This window comes from Choloepus didactylus, chromosome 17, assembly GCF_015220235.1.
Source record: "Choloepus didactylus isolate mChoDid1 chromosome 17, mChoDid1.pri, whole genome shotgun sequence".
Lineage (NCBI taxonomy): Eukaryota > Metazoa > Chordata > Mammalia > Pilosa > Megalonychidae > Choloepus > Choloepus didactylus.
Window position 1 is genome coordinate 45,156,752 of NC_051323.1, and position 21,800 is coordinate 45,178,551.

A 21,800-nucleotide genomic window follows, 5' to 3' on the forward strand; every position below is an offset into this window, starting at 1 on the left:
TCATCCCCGCCCGTCCAAACCAGTGCCCGCAGGCAGGCTTTGAGAGCCAGGCAGAAATTTTCACAGCTGTGTGATACGTAAGTTGCAGCTACTGCCCCAAGCATATTAGTTGATTGAGTCTTTTTTAAGTCTCATCCTACTTTTCTTAACATCATGATATGTATTTAGGGTCTTAGTATCTCACAAATGGGCAAAAATTACAGTGGGATTAGGGGAAAAAAAATCAATTTTGCTATCATTAGAGGAAAATGCTATTATATTTAGAACAGTTTGAATATACAATTTGCTGATAATTGATGGACAGTGTACTACTGAGTGGAGGAAAGTATATATGGAGAGAGATATATTAATAATATATATATTTATATGAAGAGAGAGAAAATAATCTGGATGAGAGATTGTCACAGAAGCAGACACTTAGGCAGAATTTGGGGTGCAAGACATTGTTATCAGGGACCAACACCCGGGAGGGAGGAGCAGGATGGGGCAGAGCAGGAAGTCGCATTGTGACGTGGCCTGAAGAGGCCTCGGCCAATCTGTCAGGGAGCTCTGGAGCAAATGTTGCCTTCAGAGTTGTCTGAAATGGCTGTGACTTTACAGCCCTGCCTCTCAGTCCCTGATGCCAGCTGGCCCGGAAAGGGCAGGCCTTGAACCAGGCAGTCCTTTTCAGCATAGGGGCTCTTTGCAGCCGAGGAGAGCTGGGGGAGCCAGCAGCTGGGCACCGACTTCTGATCACACCCCCCACAGCTGGGCAACAGGCCTCAGTCAAAGTGGGTGTGGGTGGCACATTCCATGTCCACCACAGACAATGGTGCTCTAATACTTAAGGTCATTTTATTTCCACAACCTCTTTTGGATGAATACAATTCACCCTGGGGTTGTCCTCCTACCCGCTCCTGCTGCCTCCCCATTTCTCCTGGTTCACTTTCTATCCTTCTTGCTAAACTAAGACCACTTGAGAGTACGAGGGTGGGAAAGAAAAGAACTATTCCAGTCCTTTTCCATCACCTCTCCAGTTCTGGGTGTGGCTGTGTGCAAATATGTATAGCCCTCAATAACCTCCAAATTCTTCTCAGGCTCGGCTCCTTCTTCCAACATCAGCGCTTTGTACAAACCATTAATCTCATCAAATAGCCGTCCACCCCACCTCTGTCCATTCCTACTCATCTTTCAAGGCCCCTTTTAAGTCTCACCTCCTGTGAAAACCTAAAATCCTTTCCTGTATCCTAGTCTTTATTATAACCCATATTGGAGCATTTGAGTACATTTGAGGCAAAATGTAATTATATATTTTCTTAAATTATATACTTTCGTTCAATAAGCCTTTACAAAAATTAATGAAGAACAAGATATGTAGGATATGTACCTTTTATATTCCCTGAAGTGCCTGGATAGTATTGGGTGATGGTATGTATGTACTCATGTATTTTTGCATTGAATCAAAGAAAATTTCTTTGTAGCAGGATGTCCAAAATGTAAACTGATTAAATTCCAACCACATACAAACATTCCAGTTGTTGCAGTTTCCTAGTTGAAAGAAAATTGATGATCATGAACTGATCTGGAGAAGCAACATGTGGATTTTAAATTCTTTCATTCATTTTATCAAGCAGTATGTTTTACTTCTCCGGCTGCTAAAACAAATACCATACGATGGGTTGGCTTAACAACAGAAATTTATTGGCTCATGATTTCAGAGGCTAGAAGGCTTGTTTCCTCCTACGGTTGGTATCTCTGGCTGGCCAGCAGTCTTTGGGGTTCCTTAGCTTTTCTGTCACATGGCAGTGCATGAAGCCATGTCTTCTTTCTCTCTGGATTCTGCTGACTTCCAGCTTCTGGCTGCTCCCTCTGGCTTCTCTCTCTGTGGTCTTCTCCATCAGGCCTCCTGTCCAAGGATAAGACCTGTCCTGATTCAGTGGGGCCTCACCGTAACTGAAGGAACCTCATCAAAATGTCCTATTTACAACAGGTTCATGGTCATTAGAATGGATTAAGAGTAAGACCATGTTTTTCTGGGTTACATACGCCAAGCCACCACAGAGTAAAACACCTCTTTCTAGCCCCTTAACCAAGACTGAACGGGCTTTCGGGGTCATACTTCAAAGGCGGAAGTCGTCAATGGACCCAAGTTAAAATTCATACCACTTGAACTGTTAACTATGGAGCCACCAAGCCTCTTTTCTCATTCAAAGTATCATCAAGTCGTTCTGGAATCTCATTTAGGTTCCATAATGTATATCAAGTAAAGAAAAAGTAGTGAACTCCCTCTTGGCATACATAAGAGACTTTAAACTCATTCAAAACTGGACCAATGGTCATCAGTGTGGTCCAGGGACTCCTGGGGGAGCCTGAGACCTTTACAGGAGATCTGTGAGGTCAGAATGATTTTTGTAATAATGTTAAGACTTTATTTGCTTTTTTCACCCTCATTCTCACTCAAGTATATAGTGGAGTTTTCCAGAGGCTACACAGCAAAGGGTAACTTCTTTGTTCTGGCAACTAATGATATTTGAAATTTTTTCAAAAATTTTTCTAAATTTTAAAGATTTATCTAAGGCTGTTATTACTTTAGAATTTGACTTTTTATTCTAAAATTAAAAGAAAAATTTATAGGATATTTTTCTTATCTTTAAGGATGGATGATTGGCTTAAAAATGAGAGATAAGGAGACTCACTTTCTCAACTCACACCTGTAGCATCTATGTATAAAGATGCTAAAAAGTGAAACTGAAATATTAGACATCTCTGATTCATGGAAAGAAGGATTAACTTGAAAGAAACTGGATGAAACTGTTAATAAGAAATGAAAATAAAGTGAAAGCTATCTTCCCCTCATTTTTATGGATGTTATTAATTTACCTTATTGTGTTTTATGCACCAGAACAATTTTAAATTGTTATTTTAATACCAGAGTTTAAAGGAGGAGGAATAAAATATTTTTAGTACAGACATCATGAGCTATTTAAAAGCTAAAGCTTGTTTGTTTCATGTTTTAAACTAGAAATAAGAAAGACACTGAAGCATCTTACAGGGTGAGATATCATATCGTGTTGGCCAGAGAAGTGAGCATAATAGCTGAGAGACATATGTAGCCTTGCCTAGTTGATATTGCTGAATGCCTGCTGGATTCAATAAAAGAACTTCTCAGAAATACAATAAGTTGTCAAATTAAATATTTCACTGAAAACATGAAGACTAAGTTAATATCTCATCTACAAAATTACACTTGTGACTTACAAATGGACAAATCTACAAATGTGGCTGGATTTGCTGTTTTGCTTATATTCATCCAAAACTAGTACTAACTAATCATTGAAGAGTTTCTATCATGTGGGTGCTTGGAGACAAACACGTGCTGAAATAGTCAATGTATTAGTTAGGGTTCTCTAGGGAAACAGAATCAATGAGAGATTATCTACGAATATAAGATTTATAAAAGTGACTCACGCAACTGTGAGTATGCACGAGTCCAAATTCTGTAGGGCAGTCAGCAAACTGGCAACTCCAATGAAGATGTTTGATGAACTCCTCAGGAAACAAACTGGCAACTTCGATGAACTCCTCAGGAAACACTTCGCTGGGCAGCCGAAGAAGTGAAGGTCCTCTATCTGTCTTGCCTAAAAGTCCTCAACTGATTGATTGGATTAAATCCAGCTAACTGCACTCTCTCATTGTGGAAGACACGCCCTTCGTTGAGTCATCAGTCACAGCTGCAGCCAATTGACCGATGATTTAATAAACCACCCTGCTGGTTTATTAACCAGCCACAAACGTTCTTGCAGCAATGGTTAGTCCAGTGCTTGCCTGACCAGACAGCTGGGTACCATCACCTGGCCAAGTTGACACATGAACCCAACCATCACAGTCAAAATGCTGAATAACTGCTCTGAATCTCATGGTTTATTCTCACACAACTGTCTTGAATTTTGCATATTTGGTACAAAAACAATGGTGGACAAAACTGCTGATGCCTTAGCATGAATCAAGGCTGTGGCACCAAACTGGATTAGTAGTTACTATATTTTTCACCTCCATGCACTGGCAGAAACAAAAAAGCCAGCTTCACTTAACAATGTCCTTGATGATGTGGTAAAAATTAATTTTATTAAATTTCAAGCCTTGAGTACCCATCTTTTTAATATTCTATGTGACAAAATGTGAGGTACACATAAAGCACTTCCGCTTCATTGTTAAGTATGATGTTGTCTCCAAGCAAAGCACTTGACTGACTGAACAGCAAGCTCAACTAGCTACTTTTTAAAAAAGCAGTTTTACTGAGACAAATTCATTCCATACAATTCTTCTAAAGTGTACAATCAATGTCTTTTAGTATATTCACAGAGTTGTGCATTCATCACCACAATCAATTCTAGAACATTTTTACCCTGAAGAGGGTTCACTGTGTTATACAGTCTCATGTTTTATCCTTTGGCTTTCCTTCTAGTGATATACACTCCTAAACTTTCCCTTTCAACCACCATTGCACCCACATATCATCGCTGTTAATTACACTCACTATAATGTGCTACCGTCACCTCCATCCACTTCCAGTCAACCTTATTACATATTCTGCACATATTAAGCATCAGTTCCCCATTCCCTGCCCTCATTCTATCTTCTAGTGACCTATTCAACTAGCTACTTTTTAATGGAACACCATTTTTACAGGACAGAATAACTGATAAGCTATGGTTATTCATACCTGAGTATCTGGCAGACATTTTCTTGAAAATGAACCAAGTGAGTTTGTCACTTCAAAGAAAACAACTGACAGTATTTGGTGCTAATGATAAAATTTGAGCTTTCAAGAAAGACTAGAATTTTGGAAAACTTGTATCCACCATCATGAGTTTCCCAATATTTAAGGATGAGTGAGATCAATGGTGCTGTTAGCAAATGAGTTTTTGATATTGTGCAATAAAATGAGTCGACACTTGGAAGAAATGCATAGCTCAATGAACCAAAAGACCAATGCATGAAATTAAAAAATCCATTCAGAGTGCAAGATAGACCAATGCATTTTAACGTAATAGATTAACAAAGTTCACTGATAGGGTTTCAGACTCTACTTTGCAATCAACATTTAAGAAACTATTGCTTGCCAAGTTTTGCTTTAGTATCACTGAAGAATACCCACAATTATTGGAAAAGGCTATTCAAGTACTCCTCACCTTTTCCAATTACCTATCTATGTGAGGCCACATTTTCTTCATATTCTTCAACCAAAGCAAAAGATTGAATGAAGAAGCAGTAAGAAAATATAGCTGACTTCTATTAAGTCAGATATTAAAGAGACTTGCAGAAGTTAAAACAATACAATACCATAAAAAGTATTAGAAGAAAACACAGGGGAGTATCTTCATGGCCTTGGATTTGGCAGTGGATTCTTAGCTATGACACCAAGAGCATGAGAGACAACAGAAAAAAAGTTGATAAATGGGACATCAGCAAAATTAAAAACTATTTTGCATCAAAGGCCATTTTCAAAAAAGTGAAAAAAACCACAGAATGAGAAAATATTTGGAAATCATATATATCTGTTAAGGATCTAATATCCAGAATATATAAACCACTCATAAATAACCTACAACAAAAAGACAAAAAATCCAATTTTAAAATGGGCAAACAACTTGAATAGACATTTCTTCAAAGAAGATATACAAATGGCCAATGAGTACATGAAAAGATGCTTAGCATCACTAGCCATTAGGGAAATGAAAATTAAATCCACAGTGAGATACCTCTTTACACCCACTCAGATGGCCTTTATTTAAAAAAAAAAAAAAGAGAGAGAGAGAGAGAGAAAATAAGTGTTGGCAAGGATGTGGAGAAACTGGAACCCTTACATACTGCTGGTGGGAATGAAAAATTGAGCATGTGAAAAACACCATGAGAAACAGTCTGGTAGTTTCTTAAAAAAATTAAACATAGAATTACCACACAACATGGCAATTCCACTCCTTGGTACATACCCCAGAGAACTGAAAACAGGGACTCAAACGGATACTTGCACACAATGTTCATAGCAGTATTATTCACAATAGCCAACAGGTGGACCTAAGTGTCCATCAACAACATTTGGATAAACAAAATGAGGTATACTGATATAATGGAATATTATTTAGCCATTAAAAGGAATGAAGTTCTGATAAACATTACAATACAGATGAACCTTGGAAACATTATGCTAAGTGAAATAAGTCAGATACAAAAGGACAAATATTGTATGATTCCACTTATATGAAATATCTAGAATAAGCAAATTCACAGGAACAGAAAGTAGATAATAAAAGTTTTGGGGGTCATCAATAATTTTATAGCATGTATGGGTCTTTGAGACCAAAAATTTTGAGGACTGCTGCTCTAGACTGATGGGAATCTTAGACATGTTGGGAAATGGACCCCGGTGACCTGAAGTTTGCATCAGATACAGAAGGGAACTGATTCTAACCAATTGCAGGAAGAGCTGAGATGGTACACACGGGTACAAGGCCATATGCTCCTTCTTGTTACAACTGGTGGGTACTAGATCAGACATTTTGTAAGAGTTGGACCATATCCTTTCTTGGAAGCGTCATTTATTGGACACAAAGATGGCCTGGTAAGCAGGGAGATACTCTTTTCTTTGGGAGACCCCAGAGGTTTATTACTATTTTTTTAACCACTTAATAGATTTAGCACCCCCCCCCCCCGCCAAAGAAAAATACAAGTTAAGCATATTTTGGGTCATAGGTTTTATCTTTTCATTCAACAACAAAATAAAATAATCAGAGGATCAAAAACAATTATGTTTTTAAATCCCAAAGAACTGTAATCACCCAAAAGCACATCAAAGGTAAAGGGATTGGTACTACTCACTTCTCTCCTCAAAATTTTTTGGGTTTGATTGTGTAAATCAACATGGCTTTAGCTTTCTTGAACTTAAGGAAGAATCAGAGAATATAAAGTAAAATTCAGCCTTAACTCTAAGGATAGGGTCAAAGTAGTTTGTTTTGGAATTCCCTTCATTCATTTTGACCTTCTTCCTAAGCTGAAAGATCAGAGAGAAATGCCCCTGCACTGTATTGCATTCACCCTGTTACACAAACCAGGACCTAAGGCACAGCACTGCACTTGAAATCACAAACTATTAACATCAGAATGCCACTTTCTTTGATTTGGCCTATATAATGGTGTTCAGAAACACTCCTTAAAAATGTAATAGCATTTCCAGAACATTGTTTTTGAAACTGCTCCACTGCGGGTCCTAAGGATTAAACCCCAAAGGTTTTGCATTAGAGAAATCCAGTGCCACTCTGGTATCCATTGGGAGTAAATAGAAACACTCAGAAGTGTCAGCTGTGTGACTTTTTACCTGTGCCCCACTGTCTCTTGCTTCTTTTTCGGGAAAAACTTTGTTTAGTTACAAACACTTCTTTCTTTTTACTAATGCACTACAGGCCCCTGAGTCTCACTTCTCATCCAATGAAGGACAATTCAGCTTCAAAGCAAAACGCACATCTTCTAATCCTCTAGCAGTTCTAGAATCAGAAGATGTGAATGCAATCTCTTTATGGTTTAAAGGGGGTATGGAATCAGCAGAATGATGTAATAAGGCTTAAAAAGGTTAAGTCCCAATTTCAGAATTAACCAGGCCAGAGAATTTTAATTCTAAGGCATTCAGCTAATTAAGAAAAAGGTTAGAATAAAGCATAATGACTTTTCATTAAAGTTTTTGAAATAAGGCAAGGTTAAACTAGTAGTTAGACAATGCTATCTTGTTTGTTAATTCTTTCAAATTGAAGAGACTATAAATTTTAAAGCAAAAAGATCGTGTTTTATGCACAGTGGATACTCAAATATTTTATTTTGGAAAACTAATTCATTCTTTCAACAAATACTGAGTACTGAGTGCTTCCAGGAGCCACGCTCTGGCTGGGCATGAGGGACAGAACAAGGATCAGAAGGGTAAGGACCTTGCCCTTTCAGAGCTCACAATGACAACTAGCGATGGTTACACTTAAAAAGCGGGGAGGTGACAAACAGAAATTAGATGAAAAGGGGAACAAGGATGGTTCCCCAGAAATTTCCATCATGAAAGGACCGTCTTGGTTTTCGGTCTTGGGCAGCACTGACAACACTGGGTTCACCCCAGAAGCCCCCCGTCGTGGCCATACATACTGATGGCTCGGGATGGCCACTACAGGTCTTAGGGCATATTATAGTCGTGCCATGTTTTTGGACTTTTCCTGGTACTATATTCATAGCTAAGGTTGTAAAATAGAACGGTGCATTTGGAGAAAGTTACTGAAAACTTTTCTCTCTTCGTGTATTGCCATGTTTCTACCAGGACATAAAAACTAGAACTAAATTTATATAACTACCCTTCTATTGATTACAAAGACAAATTCTTTCACTTGATTGAAAAACTAAAACAATATATGAGCAGTAAAATGAAAATTTGAATAGAATTATCGTTTACTTTACCCTATCTGCTTCCTAGTAATTTTTTGAGCAAGAAGTTTTACAGATTTTTCCCAATGAAGACTGAGATAATGTTTTAATATTTTGGCTGTGTCCTTCAATAAAACTCCACATTAAACTGAAATGTAACAGGAGGAACACAGGCTGAATTTACATTTTAGTCAAGCCTTTGGCAGAAAGAAAAAGACCTCGATTTTTAGCAGGAGAGTGAGATTACAGTTCTACATTTCTACAAATGGATTATGTGTAGATGGATGTAAGTACAAAGAAAACAATAACATTTGTTAAACACTTACTATGTGCCAGGCACTGTACTATGCATGTCACAAGGATTATTTATTTTAATATTTACACCCCACAAGGAGGCAGGGAGAAGAGGCAGATGAAAAACCCAAGCCAGAGAAGACTTAAGACACTTAGTGGTTAACAGAAAGCTGAGCAGGCACACAACCCAGGCAATCTGACAACACTTACACAGCTATGAAATAAATTTGACTTCTCCAGAAACATTTTTCTTAGCTTAAAAATTATTTTAAGTAAATTTACTCTGCCTTATATTAACACATATAAATTAGAAAATGCCTATTTTCCCAAATGCCACAAAATTCTGAAAAGTCATACCTTAATAATGCTTTATCTGTTATTTTTAATCTGAGATGATTTCCAAAATACAACCCTGGGAGATAGGGTATTATTTTCTTTATGGCAGGGGAAGAAACAAAGACCAGGAGAAATTGTGATTGGCTCAAAATGGCATTGGTAATTAGTGGCAGCCCCAGAACCTGAACCCAAGTCTTCTAATTCCCCTATACTCCACTCCCTAAAATGCCGAACAATTTTTATTCAGTGACACTGTTTTTTATTTTAAAAACGTAAACGACTTTTGAGTACCAGATAACTTAGGGCCTGTAATTTCACAAATATGGTTACCTCTAACTACACGAGACTACCGCCTCAGCATTTTCTAAGCATTCCTGTTTTATGTATGGGCTTTTCCATTCACCAGAGGAAGGCCATCATCTTAGTTGTCTATATGTCTCCTTTTTCCAGCTACCTGGATGGACAGCATTGTGCTTCTGCTGCAAGAGAGACAACGGTCGCCATAGTACATTTCACCCATTCAAACACGACCATATGGGTCCCCCAAGTGTCTTCGCTCATTTAAAGCACTGAAGAAAGAGTAATCCTATACTTGTCCACTAGAGGTTCAAGTTGAAACTGAAATCACAATCCATTTGAAAACATCAAGCCATATTTTGAGTATTTCTCCATTTCCAAAACAACATGTTTTTCATGGCTACACTGTAGTTTCTAAACAGCTTTAAAGTGCTAGAAAAAAATACAATTACTTTTTTTTTTTTTTTTTTTTTTTTTTACAATATATATACCTTCTTTGTGTTGGAACTCACAAGAAGCTACCCAAAGAACCTTGGGGGAAAAAATGCATGCTTTAAAAAATCCTAACATATAAAGCAGGAAATTGATTTGGACACTAAGTGTGAAAACAAGAATGAAGAAACAGATGCAAGGAAAAGAAAAAGTTGAGATGTGATCCTTTGATTTTACCACTCACAGGACCCTTGCATCTGGACATTTTATATTTTTCAGATGAAATCTACTCTGACAAGTTTTTAAGTTTCAGATATGGCATATTTCTAATTTTCTGATATTAGTAAAGGACCTTATTCTGCATCCTTTTAAATATCTAGTTGTACTTTTAGCATCTACAACAGTGTATTTAATCTTAAAGTGCAAGCTCTTTAGGAGAAATGATTTTAGATTCATCTGTTTTTGCTAGAGAGTTTGGCGTATTTAAAGAGGATAATCCAAACGCATTGCTAAAGATATCTAATTTTACTACCAGGGAAGTATTCCAATTTAAAACACACACAAATGCACACACAGTTTTAGTTATGTTTGAAATACGTTCACAATGGATGAAGAAATAGCCAATGGTATAATGTTAATGGACGATGGGAAAGTTCATCTATTCAATTCCTATTATACTTCTATTTTCTCTGAAAAAGGGAGAACAAATGCTGGCAAGAAGGAATCACAGGTCAGGATGAGTGAAGAGATTCTAGAAAACAGATAGCTTTTCTAAGTATGTCTGAATTTCCTGGCCTAGAGTCTCTTTTTCCAGAAAACTTAAGAGTGTCCAAATACTGTCTCTGGAACTGGAGTGACCAATGAAGAGTTGAGAGAATAGAAGACATGCAGGGAAACCAGAGAGGTGATTCCTATCTGTGAAACGGGGAGGCAGGTGGTTCCACAAACTGCAGACCAATCAACTTGACATAATCCTGGGCAATATTCTACAATAGATTACTAAAGTTATGGTTTAGGGGAATTTAGAAAAGTGGTACTCTCCAGGAACCAGCACAACTCATGTCAAATTAATCTTACTTTTTTTCATAGAACAAGACAACTAAGTGGGAGCTCATGGAGATAGGTAGAGCAATCTAGGTTTCAGGAAGACATGCGATAAGGCTTTTCATGGTATTTTTGTGGGTAAAACAGAGAAATAAATATAATTAAGTGGATTAGCAATTCCTTCATTCAATTAACAAATACTAAGTTCCTACTCTGTGTTAAACATCATGCTAGGCATTGAGGATAAAATGGCAAGAGAGTTTCTCAAGAGGGAGAGTCAAAACCCCAAGAGAAATAAATAAATTATTTGGAAGTTTTTGTAATCAAGAATATGAAGAAAACAAAGGGCAGCAATAGAGAATAGGGGAAAATCTTTAGATGGCACAATCAGGTCTCTCTGAGGAAGGGGAACTTACCTTTAGGTCTAAAGAGTGGGAAGAATCTATCTCGCCATGTGGAAGAGTGGGAAGAGAGGCAAGCGAGGGAGACAGAGCAGCATGTACCAAGGCCCTGAGTGGGAAAGATCCTGGAGTGTTAGAAGAATTGAAAGATGGCCGGTGTGCCAGGAAAGTAGAAAGCCAGGAAGACAGAAGTGCTAGATAAGGTTGGAGAACTATGCAGGGGCACTTGCCAAGTAATAAACTGGATAATATGAGTTAGGAAGGAGATTCTAGCAGGCTGTTCTTTCAATGTTTTTAATTAATGATTTAGAGTACAAAGGACTAGAAGAAATACTAATTTGGTCAAAAAATTAGGATCCAAAAAGTATAGTGGTTAAAAGCTTACTTGGCTCTGTCCTCAGACCTGTGTTTGAAATCTAGCTCTGACATTCATTCTCTCTGTGACCTTGTACAAGTTTCTTAACCCTTCTGAGCTGGGTATCAAAGACAAGTAGAAGAATAGATGCAGGCAATGCAGGTAAATCTTATGTCTTACATAATAATCCACCTGCTGCATCAGGTTGTACGTGGTTTGTTGGCAGGACCAGGAAACTATTCTGCTCTCTTTCCTCCTAGGGTTACTTCAGGCACATCATCCAGCCTCTGACAGAATTGCTTGTTTATAGACCAAGTGTATGTCCTCACATTTATTTTGTTCACATCACCATTTAACTATACTGCTTGCCTGATTAGCTGATTGTTCTAAGGATGAGAAATTTAGCACAGCACATTTTAGAATTTAATTTTAACATTCTAGTTCTACTGTCATCATTAGGAAACAAATTGCTGACAATTAAGACAGTATTTTAAAATTAAGAGTTAAAATTTATATCATTCACAACATTGGAATATATCAAAATATTTCTCTACGACTGTAATGTCACTACAATTCAATACTGTAAGTGTATCTACAAAATATTTATAAAATTAGGTGATAAAACTTTATTCTGTTTAATTTTTAAAATTCCTAACAAGATTAAAAAAAACACTTTACATTTTAAATAACTGATTGTTTTAAAAATAGAAGCAAATAAAAAGTTAAATAGGATTAAGTATTTTAAGACAGATGAGAAAAAAATTAAACCATTTAGTGTTATATTTACATTAATTTTTAAAAAAACAGCACTAAAATCTTGGGTTTCTAGTTAGACATGGCTGTTCAGCAAATACCTAGAGAAAGAAATGTCAGGTAGTAACTATTAATTTCTGAATTTAATACTGATTTCCAAACAATAAAAATTAATGCAGTTTTCACACTAAAATTCAGAGATGAAAAAACCAGTCATAATAGCATTTTTAAGGTTCAATTTAATAGCTCCCTCTTAAAGTCTTATTTTGCTACTGTCTTTCTTTTTTTGTTTTTCAAGTAAAATTGTTTTAATGTTGCATTAGAGTTTATCTAATTTTCCCATTTTCTCTGTGAAAGTATGTTTGGGAGTGGTGAAGATTTTACTCAATCAATTACTAAATTTTTGCATTATAAATGTGCCACTGAAAAAATATACTATCCACATTTAGTTTTATTTTAAAATGGGTAGGATACATATTCATATTAAATGGAAGATACTAGCTCTGCTGTCCTATGATTTGCTTATATTTGGAGAAATTATGACATATTTAACTAGAAGTATCTCAGACAAGAAAAGCCTGCTTGCTTTTCCACACACAGAATTGTGCTGTTTTTCTTTTGCAACTTCTCTCAGATGCTCTCCTCAATTCAGTTCCAGTGCTATCACTCTGATATAGGAACTCATGCCTTAGGTAAGGCCATTTTCTGACGTCTTCTTGATGCCAATCTTTCCAGTCTTACAGCTCCTGGAATAATTTCTAATACTCTCTGGAAACTTGATACATTCAGACTCTGCAGCCTAGCAAACTCAAGTGCTACAATCAAGGGATTCCTCCACCTCTAACCTACCTTCAGTTGCTATCTGCCACTCAACTTCTGTACCTGGCCTTTTCATCATCTACCAAAGCACATTCTTAGACATTCCTGTAGTGAGACAAATCCAATATCCCTTCCCAGATCACCCTGACTCCAGTTGGGTCACTTCTGTTTTCCCTTATGATTCATGCAACCAGTTTTTACTTAGATGACTTTTTACTTGGTCTATTTCCATATATTTATTCTCATCATCATATATTTACATACTTATCTGTGTCCCCACATGAAGTTTGTAAGCTTCATGATGGGAGGGTCCTCATCTTCTGCAATTTTATTTCAAGAAACCCTCAGTGACTGGACCTCCACAATGTTACTTTTGATCAGCCTCAAAAAACTGAAATGACTTAAACCCTGGTCCATTTGTTTGATTTGGAGCACCACTGAATACAAATCCTCTGAAGGTGACTTGAGACCTACCACTCTACCTATGCCAATATTTCATAAACTCTGATCTTTCAACTGTTAGAAATGCAAGGAAAAAATAGTGATAGAAATATAGTAAATGTTAGTAGCAGTTGCTTCTGGAAGATTACAAATTGGGAGTTGCTACAGGGAGGGTGGGGGCTAGTGGTGGTGGAGAAATTGGCACTGTTTTTTTATAATCTTGAGTACTTTCTAAATATTCTGGATGAAATTGTATTACTTTTATATAAAAATTTATACTAAAAAGATAACACAAGCAAATCTGACTGGAAACTTAGGGATAGTTTTTAAATTCAGTATTTTAATAAAACTTTTTGAAAAGCAGCCCACTCTAGTGAATGACTTTTAAAAAATCTTGATACAAAATCTTGAATTGAGGGTAAACTAAGATATCTTCCCCCAAATTACTTCCCCCAGAGAAATACTTAATCCTGTGCAAAATCTTTAGGTGTTGCCATCCTGTCCTATGGTTTTAAATACCACTCAAATAGTGACTCCCCACATTTTACCTTCTCCATTCCACATTCGTATATCCAATTGTCTACTCACCATTTCCTTTAGAGAATAAGAATCTCAAAGCTCAACATGTCCACAGCATGTCTGACTTGCACCCTCCAGTTTGCTCCTCCTCTGCCTGTCTGAAATCTTAGCCAACAGTGGCATCACCATCCTTGCTCAGTCCAAAAATCAGGATCATCTTTGATTTCTCCTCTCCTTTCTTCCTCAAATATAATCCACCACAAAATCCTGTCAACTTTATTGTTAAAATACTTCCTAAATCTGACTTTTCTCCTCAACTACCATCCTGGTCCAGGCCCCCACCATCTTTCACCTGGACAACGACAACAGTCTCCCTTATTTTGGCCCCCTAGTCTATCCCACCAGAAAAACATGAAGCAGCTCGAGTTACTCTTAAAACCCTCCAATGGCTTTCTACCACACAGTATGAAATCTAAATTTTTTACTGAGAGCTTATCGCCCTAAATGGTCAAGCCCTTGCCAATCTCTACAACCTCATTCCCCACCATTCTCCATCACACTCACTGGACTCCAGGCTTCCTGGTATTTACTTCTCCTCAGCACAGAAGCTCATTCCTGATTTGGGACCCTTCCTTTTTTGTTCCCTTCATTTAGTATGCTCTTTTCTCTCATCTTGGTGTGACTCTTCCTTATTCTTCCCCAATGACCGTACAAAATAATGTCCCTATTACTTGTCATCATATCCTGCCTTATCTCAGTTTCTGAAATTATTTTATTTCATTGCTGTCCCATCTACTAGAATGTAATGAGCTCCAGAAGGCAGTGACTTGGTCTTCCAACCCAAAGTATTCCCCACACCTAAAATGGTGATTGGCTCATAGGTTTACAGTATATCTTCAATGGCTGAAAAAGTCTAAATATTCAGTCAAGTTTCCCTGATGTTACAGTTCTTCTAATTCATTCATTCTTTAAAATGGCAAGCCCAGTCCTGCAAAAAAAAAAAAAGAAAAAACAAAACAACAAAAAAAAAAACACCACCTCCCGCAAAAAATTCCACTCCAAATCACTTTAGAACATACTGTTAGAAAGGTCTATGTTTTGTATCAGCCATTGTGAATGAGTATGAAACAAAAGCTGTCATTTTTATGCTTACATACCAAGTAGCATTGTCCCCTTGGAGACTGCTCATCTTTTAAGTCAGCTCTTTGTGTTCATTTTTCTCTAGTTTCACCTTGGTAAAATTTTATGTGTTGGGGTACAGGATAAATGAATAAATTGGTATGATTTGCCCTGTATTAACATGTTCCTGGAGATGGATGTAAGCTCTGTATCTTTCTTAGGAGGCTCTTGACTCCTCATAGCATCTTTCCTTTGCCAAAAACAAACAAACAAAAAAAACCAACCCACCAATGTTATAGCTTTTCTATAAATAAAAGAGAACTAAGACTAATCTCAACAAAACTTACCAAATTAGTGTTTAGTACCAAGGAGCAAAGGAAACTTTGGGATGAAAATGAAGAGTAACCAGAACAAAATGTCAAATAAAATGCTGCCCATAAACTTTGAATTTTGTCAAAATGAAGTTTAGAATTCAAATATCAATTTTTGTTTTTTTATGGCTCAAACCATTATAAACCATCTTAAAGACTGTTTGTAGAAAATCATTATTTGGTCTCAATTTTTATCTACGAAATGTAAATTTAATTACAACTCTTAATAACTGTTTTTAAACCACTGTTTCTTCTTCAAAAGTTTTTACTGTGTTTAGCCAGGAAAATAAACAAACAAAAAAATGATAAATGATTTATCTTTGTAAGGTGACTGCGTTACAAACAAGACCAATAGTAGAAAGACTAAAATTTAAGTGCAAATAATCATATGTGAATTGTACAAGAATACTCCTCAGATATATCTACAGAATAAGGCCTCTAAATGATTTTTTAAAAGACAAGTGACATTCTCTAACGTGATACTAACAATATGGTGAGAGAGAGAGAAAAAAAAGATACAGGAAGGGAGGTAGAGGGGGGAAAGAATATGAATGAAAGAATGATAATGGATATGAATCAGGGCAACTTTCCTTGGGTTACTTACTTCACTATAAAGATGTGTGAAAACTTCCAAAGAATTTCTGGTGTGTATTAAAATGTACTTCAAAAAGAGACTATAAAAACACAGATTTAGTTAACAGTCTACAATGGGATTCAGAAAAAGACACAGTGAATATAGACTTAGGTACAATTTCATGCTGGTGACTTTTTTTCTTTAAAACGTAAGCCACTAATATTTCAGGAAAAATTTTTTAACCAAAAGTTGCATGTTAATATTACACACAAACTGAAACATAAGTAACTTTTTGCACAGTGTTTTCATGCTTACATAAACTCAAATATATACACATTTAAAACAATTTCCATTTAACAAATGAAAATTCTGAAATACATAAAAGCATTAATACTTTCTGTAAAACTATAATTAGAACATCACTTTGCTACAAGCATACAAAACATCAAGTGCTTTCTTGGAGTTTCAAGTTATCTCTTTAAATGATTTTGCTTGCATATATAGTCCTTCTCTAATAATCAATATGGACTTTTATTTTTCAAGAGGTTTATTTTCCAGGTACATTATAAGCTCAAGAAAATGGACTCAACAAATTATGCAATATAATCATGTCATAACAACTTAATTGCACATAATGCTTTAAAGTAGGTTTGGATGAAGTTCTCAAACACTTTGGTATATGTCCCTCAGGGACTTTTATTAGATTTAATAGGAATTATAAGTCCCTTCAATCCCCCTTTTGTTTTAAAACGGACAAGTCTTTGGTTAAAGTTCTACATTTTGGGCATTTACTATCAATTAAAATGGTCCCCAAACCAACAAATGGTGCTGATCTGTTATTAGTTCACAAGACTTCATTTAACCTGTTTCTGATGCAGTGGGAACTATGGATACTCATTTACTATAACACGTTATTGAGAGTTTCAATCTTTCACTTATAGGCAGAGAAATCAGTAGGTTTAGTTGATATTTCTGTTAATTTTCTGTTAAAACCTAAACTGTACAGTAATTCGCAGTAGCTATAGATACTGTTCCCCAACATATGTGATTACGATTGGAAAGATGAAGAGCATTAAATTTAGTTAGCTTACTGTGATAAGTCAATTAGACTGCATAGCAATTCTGCATTAACTATAGCAAGTTGTCAGGTAATTCTTATTTTAAAACCCCAAACCATTCCACTTAAAAGAGAAATTGTTGCAAATATATAAAACAGTAGATATACAAGGGGAACACCAAACATACTTTATTAGCACAGAAAAGCAGCCATAACAAGGCACAGCAAGCAGAAACATACATTAGCAGTCAAAGGGTTAGTGTTGCATACAAATATAGCTTTTCTTTTTTGTGGCATTGGTAAGAGCCATAAGAGATATAAAATAACATTCTGTAGCAGCAGGTAAGGAAACTAAGGAGCACTCACCAGTGATACAGAGCACATTAACAAAAAGACACAAGAATGGAGTCAACTACTTTAGTGCAAAATGTCTAGGACAGAACTGTAAGCTCAGTTCAATACTAAGAAGCAAACACTAGAATTCAGTATTTCTTCCAAAAAGAGCTCACTCAAGTAGTATTGCATACTATTCTAAGTGACAAAAAGGTGCTAAGTTATTTACAGATACAATGGTTGTACAGTACCTTTAAATATGTAGTTTAGTTTCAGATTTTCCATTAAAATTAACCGCACTGAAATTCTACAAATTATACTTCAGCAAGTCATCTACTAGAGTTTACAACAGTGATAAATACTACCATCCAAATTATTAATTACACTTTAACAATCTCGACATCAGCAACCACTGTAGTTATAATTATCTGACTTGTTTAGGCATTATCTATCCTCATTTTCTTCATGGTTCACAAACTCATCATGGGCATGGGAAAAGATCCGACGTTAATCAATCAACTATTAGACTGCACGTGTCAAGTTAAAAAAAAATCACATGCAGGACTTTTGCTGCAGGAGCTATTCCAAATGCCTGTTTAAAGTTAAAAGCACTCATTTAAAAAAAAAGTAATACTTAGGGCCTTTAAATAAATTTCTACTACTAACTTTGTCAGTCTGAAATTTTAAGAACTACTATTTAGAAAACCTGGTTTACTTAACAGTACCTTTTGCAAGAGAAAAGGACATTGACTATAAACTATATCAACATTTAAGTGAACTGCACTATGCCCTTTGGCCAGAAAAATTGCGTTTCTTCTAAAAGGAAGGCAGTCTTTATTTTTTGGACTTCCAAAGCTTGAGTTATAATAACTACAAATATCACTACTTTTGGAAGATTATAGAAAAATTCTTAGAAAAAATAATAATTTCAAACAGTCACACTGTTGAAATATTCATCCACGAATAATTTGTTCGTCAGTAAGAAACAGAATTCTTCATAGCAAATGCCCAGAATTGCTTCACTCAGTTACCACAGCCATTAAAAACCAAACCTTTAGCTAAATTGGCAAAATGTTTTCGCAGGCCTTACTGAACATCTGTAGCTCTATCCTCTGTTGTTTCAATAGGCACCAGGTTTATCTGAGTAAGTAACAGCAGATCACACCTGACAGATACTAACACTAAGCTTACATACTGTACTGAAAAAACCTAACACTGATATGTACGCTTGCCATAGGTGTACTGTCTGATGCACATAAAAGCAGATCTAGTTTAGGCCCTTTGGGGACAGAAGAGTTTACTTTGCCTTGACTGGTTCTCTTTCTAACCAGCGAACCCTAACTTTTTGTTTATAGTGATACTCTTTTAAAAAATCCTGTAACATTGATGGTAAAGGGAGCCCATCAATTCCATCATATGTAGTGCATCTGCAGATTACTGCACGGCAGATATACTGCAGGCTAAAAGGAAAAGTCCTATTTAGTGATATAGTAAGCAATGGTTCAAAAAACATGCAAGAACTGGGATCTTTGTAATGTTCCAAAAGTCCTGTTACAGTGGAGGAGTGAAATACACATGGGTCGTGGGCATCAAAACTAAAGTTGTGATTCCACTGTTCAATTCGGGCATGCAGGGATCTGTTGTAGCGACGGAAGCTCACAGAGAAGAGGTAGTCCTCTTGCGCAGAGTCCCTGAGCAAAAACGTGCCTTCGGGTTTCCCTTCAAGAAGGGCTTCTGCTTCATAACGGTCCATCACTCCCCAGTAACAGGGATTACCTGTAATCTGAAGCAAATCAGGCACGAGACAGTGTATGTAATCGATCTGTGTGTGGACTTTCCAAGCTCCCTGTCTGCTAATGTGGGTATGGCTGTCTCCAGAAACCTGGCGTTGCTTCTGCTTACGTGACTGCAAACATAGGGTAGTTGTGTCTTCTTCTGAGTCACAATTAGCTTGTGGAATTGCAGAACTGTCCCCACTTATTTCAGTCATTCCAGGGGCTAACTTTGGTCCAAGTTTATATAACGGATTAACCTGTGCAGTAGCTTCAAACGTATGTATTTGTGCATTGGGAGGGGGATCAACCCCTTCTTCAATACTAAGCCGTCTTCTTTCTCTAAGTCTATCTTCTTCGTCTTCTGTAGAAACCAAAGATGGATCAAATGTATCAAAAAATGTTGAATGTGGGCTCACAGGAGCTGTATGCTGTTTAATCAAATGCCATTTTTGGGCTAAATCTGAGCCAGCAGGAAAAGGGCATTTCTCAAGCATTAATTCAGAAAGATGTATTTTTCTTTTATTAGAAAAGAGGGGTTTTGACTGCTTGTTGTAAGTTCTCATGGGAAAACACAACCCAACAGTATCCTGCAACCTTTGTCTCAGAGAGCGACTTCCTACGGTTCTGGTGGAAACACTATCCATGTCATGCACAGAGCTTACGCCGTATCGCCTTTCTCTCCTTTGAAGTCCACTTCGAGTTCTACCAAACTTTTTATCAGTATCCAATGAACTTTGTGTCTTTGTAGAACAGGAATGTTTCTTCTTCCCACCCCAGGGAGCATGTCGTGAGTAGGAGTCTCTTCGTGCAAGTCTTGTTCCTGGGGTGACACACAAATCATTATCCTTTTCAATGCTTATTTCCACAATCTGAGGGATTTCTGTGGCACAGTTTTGGTTTCTCCTTGAAGAATTCTTGGAAGGGCTTACTCCCAGTTGTAAGGCAACATTTTCTCTTAGGGGACTGCTTTGCTGCTGAGGAGCTGAGTCTCCTATACAGATGTTCTTTTCCTTGACAGATACACCTCTGTTGGAGTTCATGTCCACATCTTCATTACGGCTTCCTCCCTCATGACTGAAGAGATTCTGACACCTGTATTTGAAGTTATTCCACATTTTCCCCACTTTATCCATTGATTATAATATCTAAAGACAAAATAGAAAAAAGAGAAGAATAAATTAAAGGGATATGTGAAAATAGAAAAGGCAGTATCCCACCAGCCCCCACTTTCACTGGTTTCCGACAGGTTTTGCCTTACATTGTCCTACATAAGGGATGAGGCAAATATTCTGGTTGGTAACAGTAAGGTCACTGGGCTCCTGAGTGGCTACTGCTCCATCCCTCAAGTCAGTCCTCACTTCCCTTTTCCTTTCGGATAGAAAATTCAAAACTCAAGTAAAAGGAAACAAACCTTCTCAATTAAACTCTGGTTTCTTTTTCCCATGATCAACCTAATTTTCATGATCACATTGATTTCTGTCTCCCTACTTTGAGTAACTGCACTATTGCCTTAAGTATTATCAAACGAAAAGATATTCATAAGAAAAATCTGTATCTGACTTTTCAAAAGTTATATATCAAGACCACACTTGTGTAACACATTAAAATTAGTTCAAAAACCTCATTTCAACTGCAATTAACCCCCACACCCAAATCTGGTAATCTAAATTTTATAGGTCAATCATTTGTAAAAATTGCACATTCTCTCCAACATTCAACAATGTATCAAATTTTATCTAAAATTTGGAAGAAATCGCTTGAGTAGAAAGGAAAAAGAGGAAAGAAAAGATAGTGAACTATTTAGGTTTAAATGGAAAGGTTTCTTTAAGCTTCCCAATTCTTAATCTTGGTAGAGTTTAATAAATAATAAAGTAATATGAAAAAAGCCATGATATTGTAGTAATTAACAAAATAAAAACAAAAACCCTGCATTTCGGTATCTTTATTCTTGCTCCCTTTTCTTTCTTTTAAATCTAAAGCACTTTATAGCACTTCACAAATAAAATCTTTTAAGACTACAACACTGACAGGCACAGTGTCTCATTCAATGACCTAAAAGTCAACATTAGAAGAAATGGAAAAATCTAAACATAAAATTCTACGGAAAGCAGTGACATCAACAGATATTTGTACACCAATGTTCATGGAAGCATTGTTCACAATTGCCAAGAGATGGAAACAACTTAAATGTCCTTCATCAGATGACTGGATAAACAAAATGTGGTATACACACACGATAGAACACTATGCAGCAATAAGAAACAAGGTCATAAAACATGACAAAATTGATGAATCCTGAAGACATAATGCTGAGTGAAATAAATCAGACACAAAAGGAGAGATAGTGTATGTTACCACTAATGTGAGCTATGTGAGAAATGTAAAATAAGTGTCTTATATTGTAGAACATAGGGGACCTAGAGATAGACAACAGCTAGCAAAGGGGG

The 21,800-nt window shown here is 36.6% G+C and overlaps 1 protein-coding gene across 4 annotated transcripts in view; it reads right to left on the reverse strand.

Annotated features, from left to right (window-relative positions):
• SOCS5 (suppressor of cytokine signaling 5) overlaps nucleotides 1-21,800 on the reverse strand; it is a 127,251-nt gene that overhangs the window by 32,026 nt on the left and 73,425 nt on the right. For 3 of the 4 annotated variants that reach the window (XM_037806803.1, XM_037806802.1, XM_037806804.1), the window contains one exon: nucleotides 16,356-20,498. The exons of the other annotated variant lie outside the window; for it this stretch is intronic. In XM_037806803.1, the coding sequence (XP_037662731.1) occupies nucleotides 18,876-20,486 (1,611 nt within the window). In that variant the 5' untranslated portion in view covers nucleotides 20,487-20,498 and the 3' untranslated portion in view covers nucleotides 16,356-18,875. Of the gene's footprint in view, nucleotides 1-16,355; nucleotides 20,499-21,800 lie in introns of those variants that run through there. 4 annotated transcript variants of the gene reach the window in all.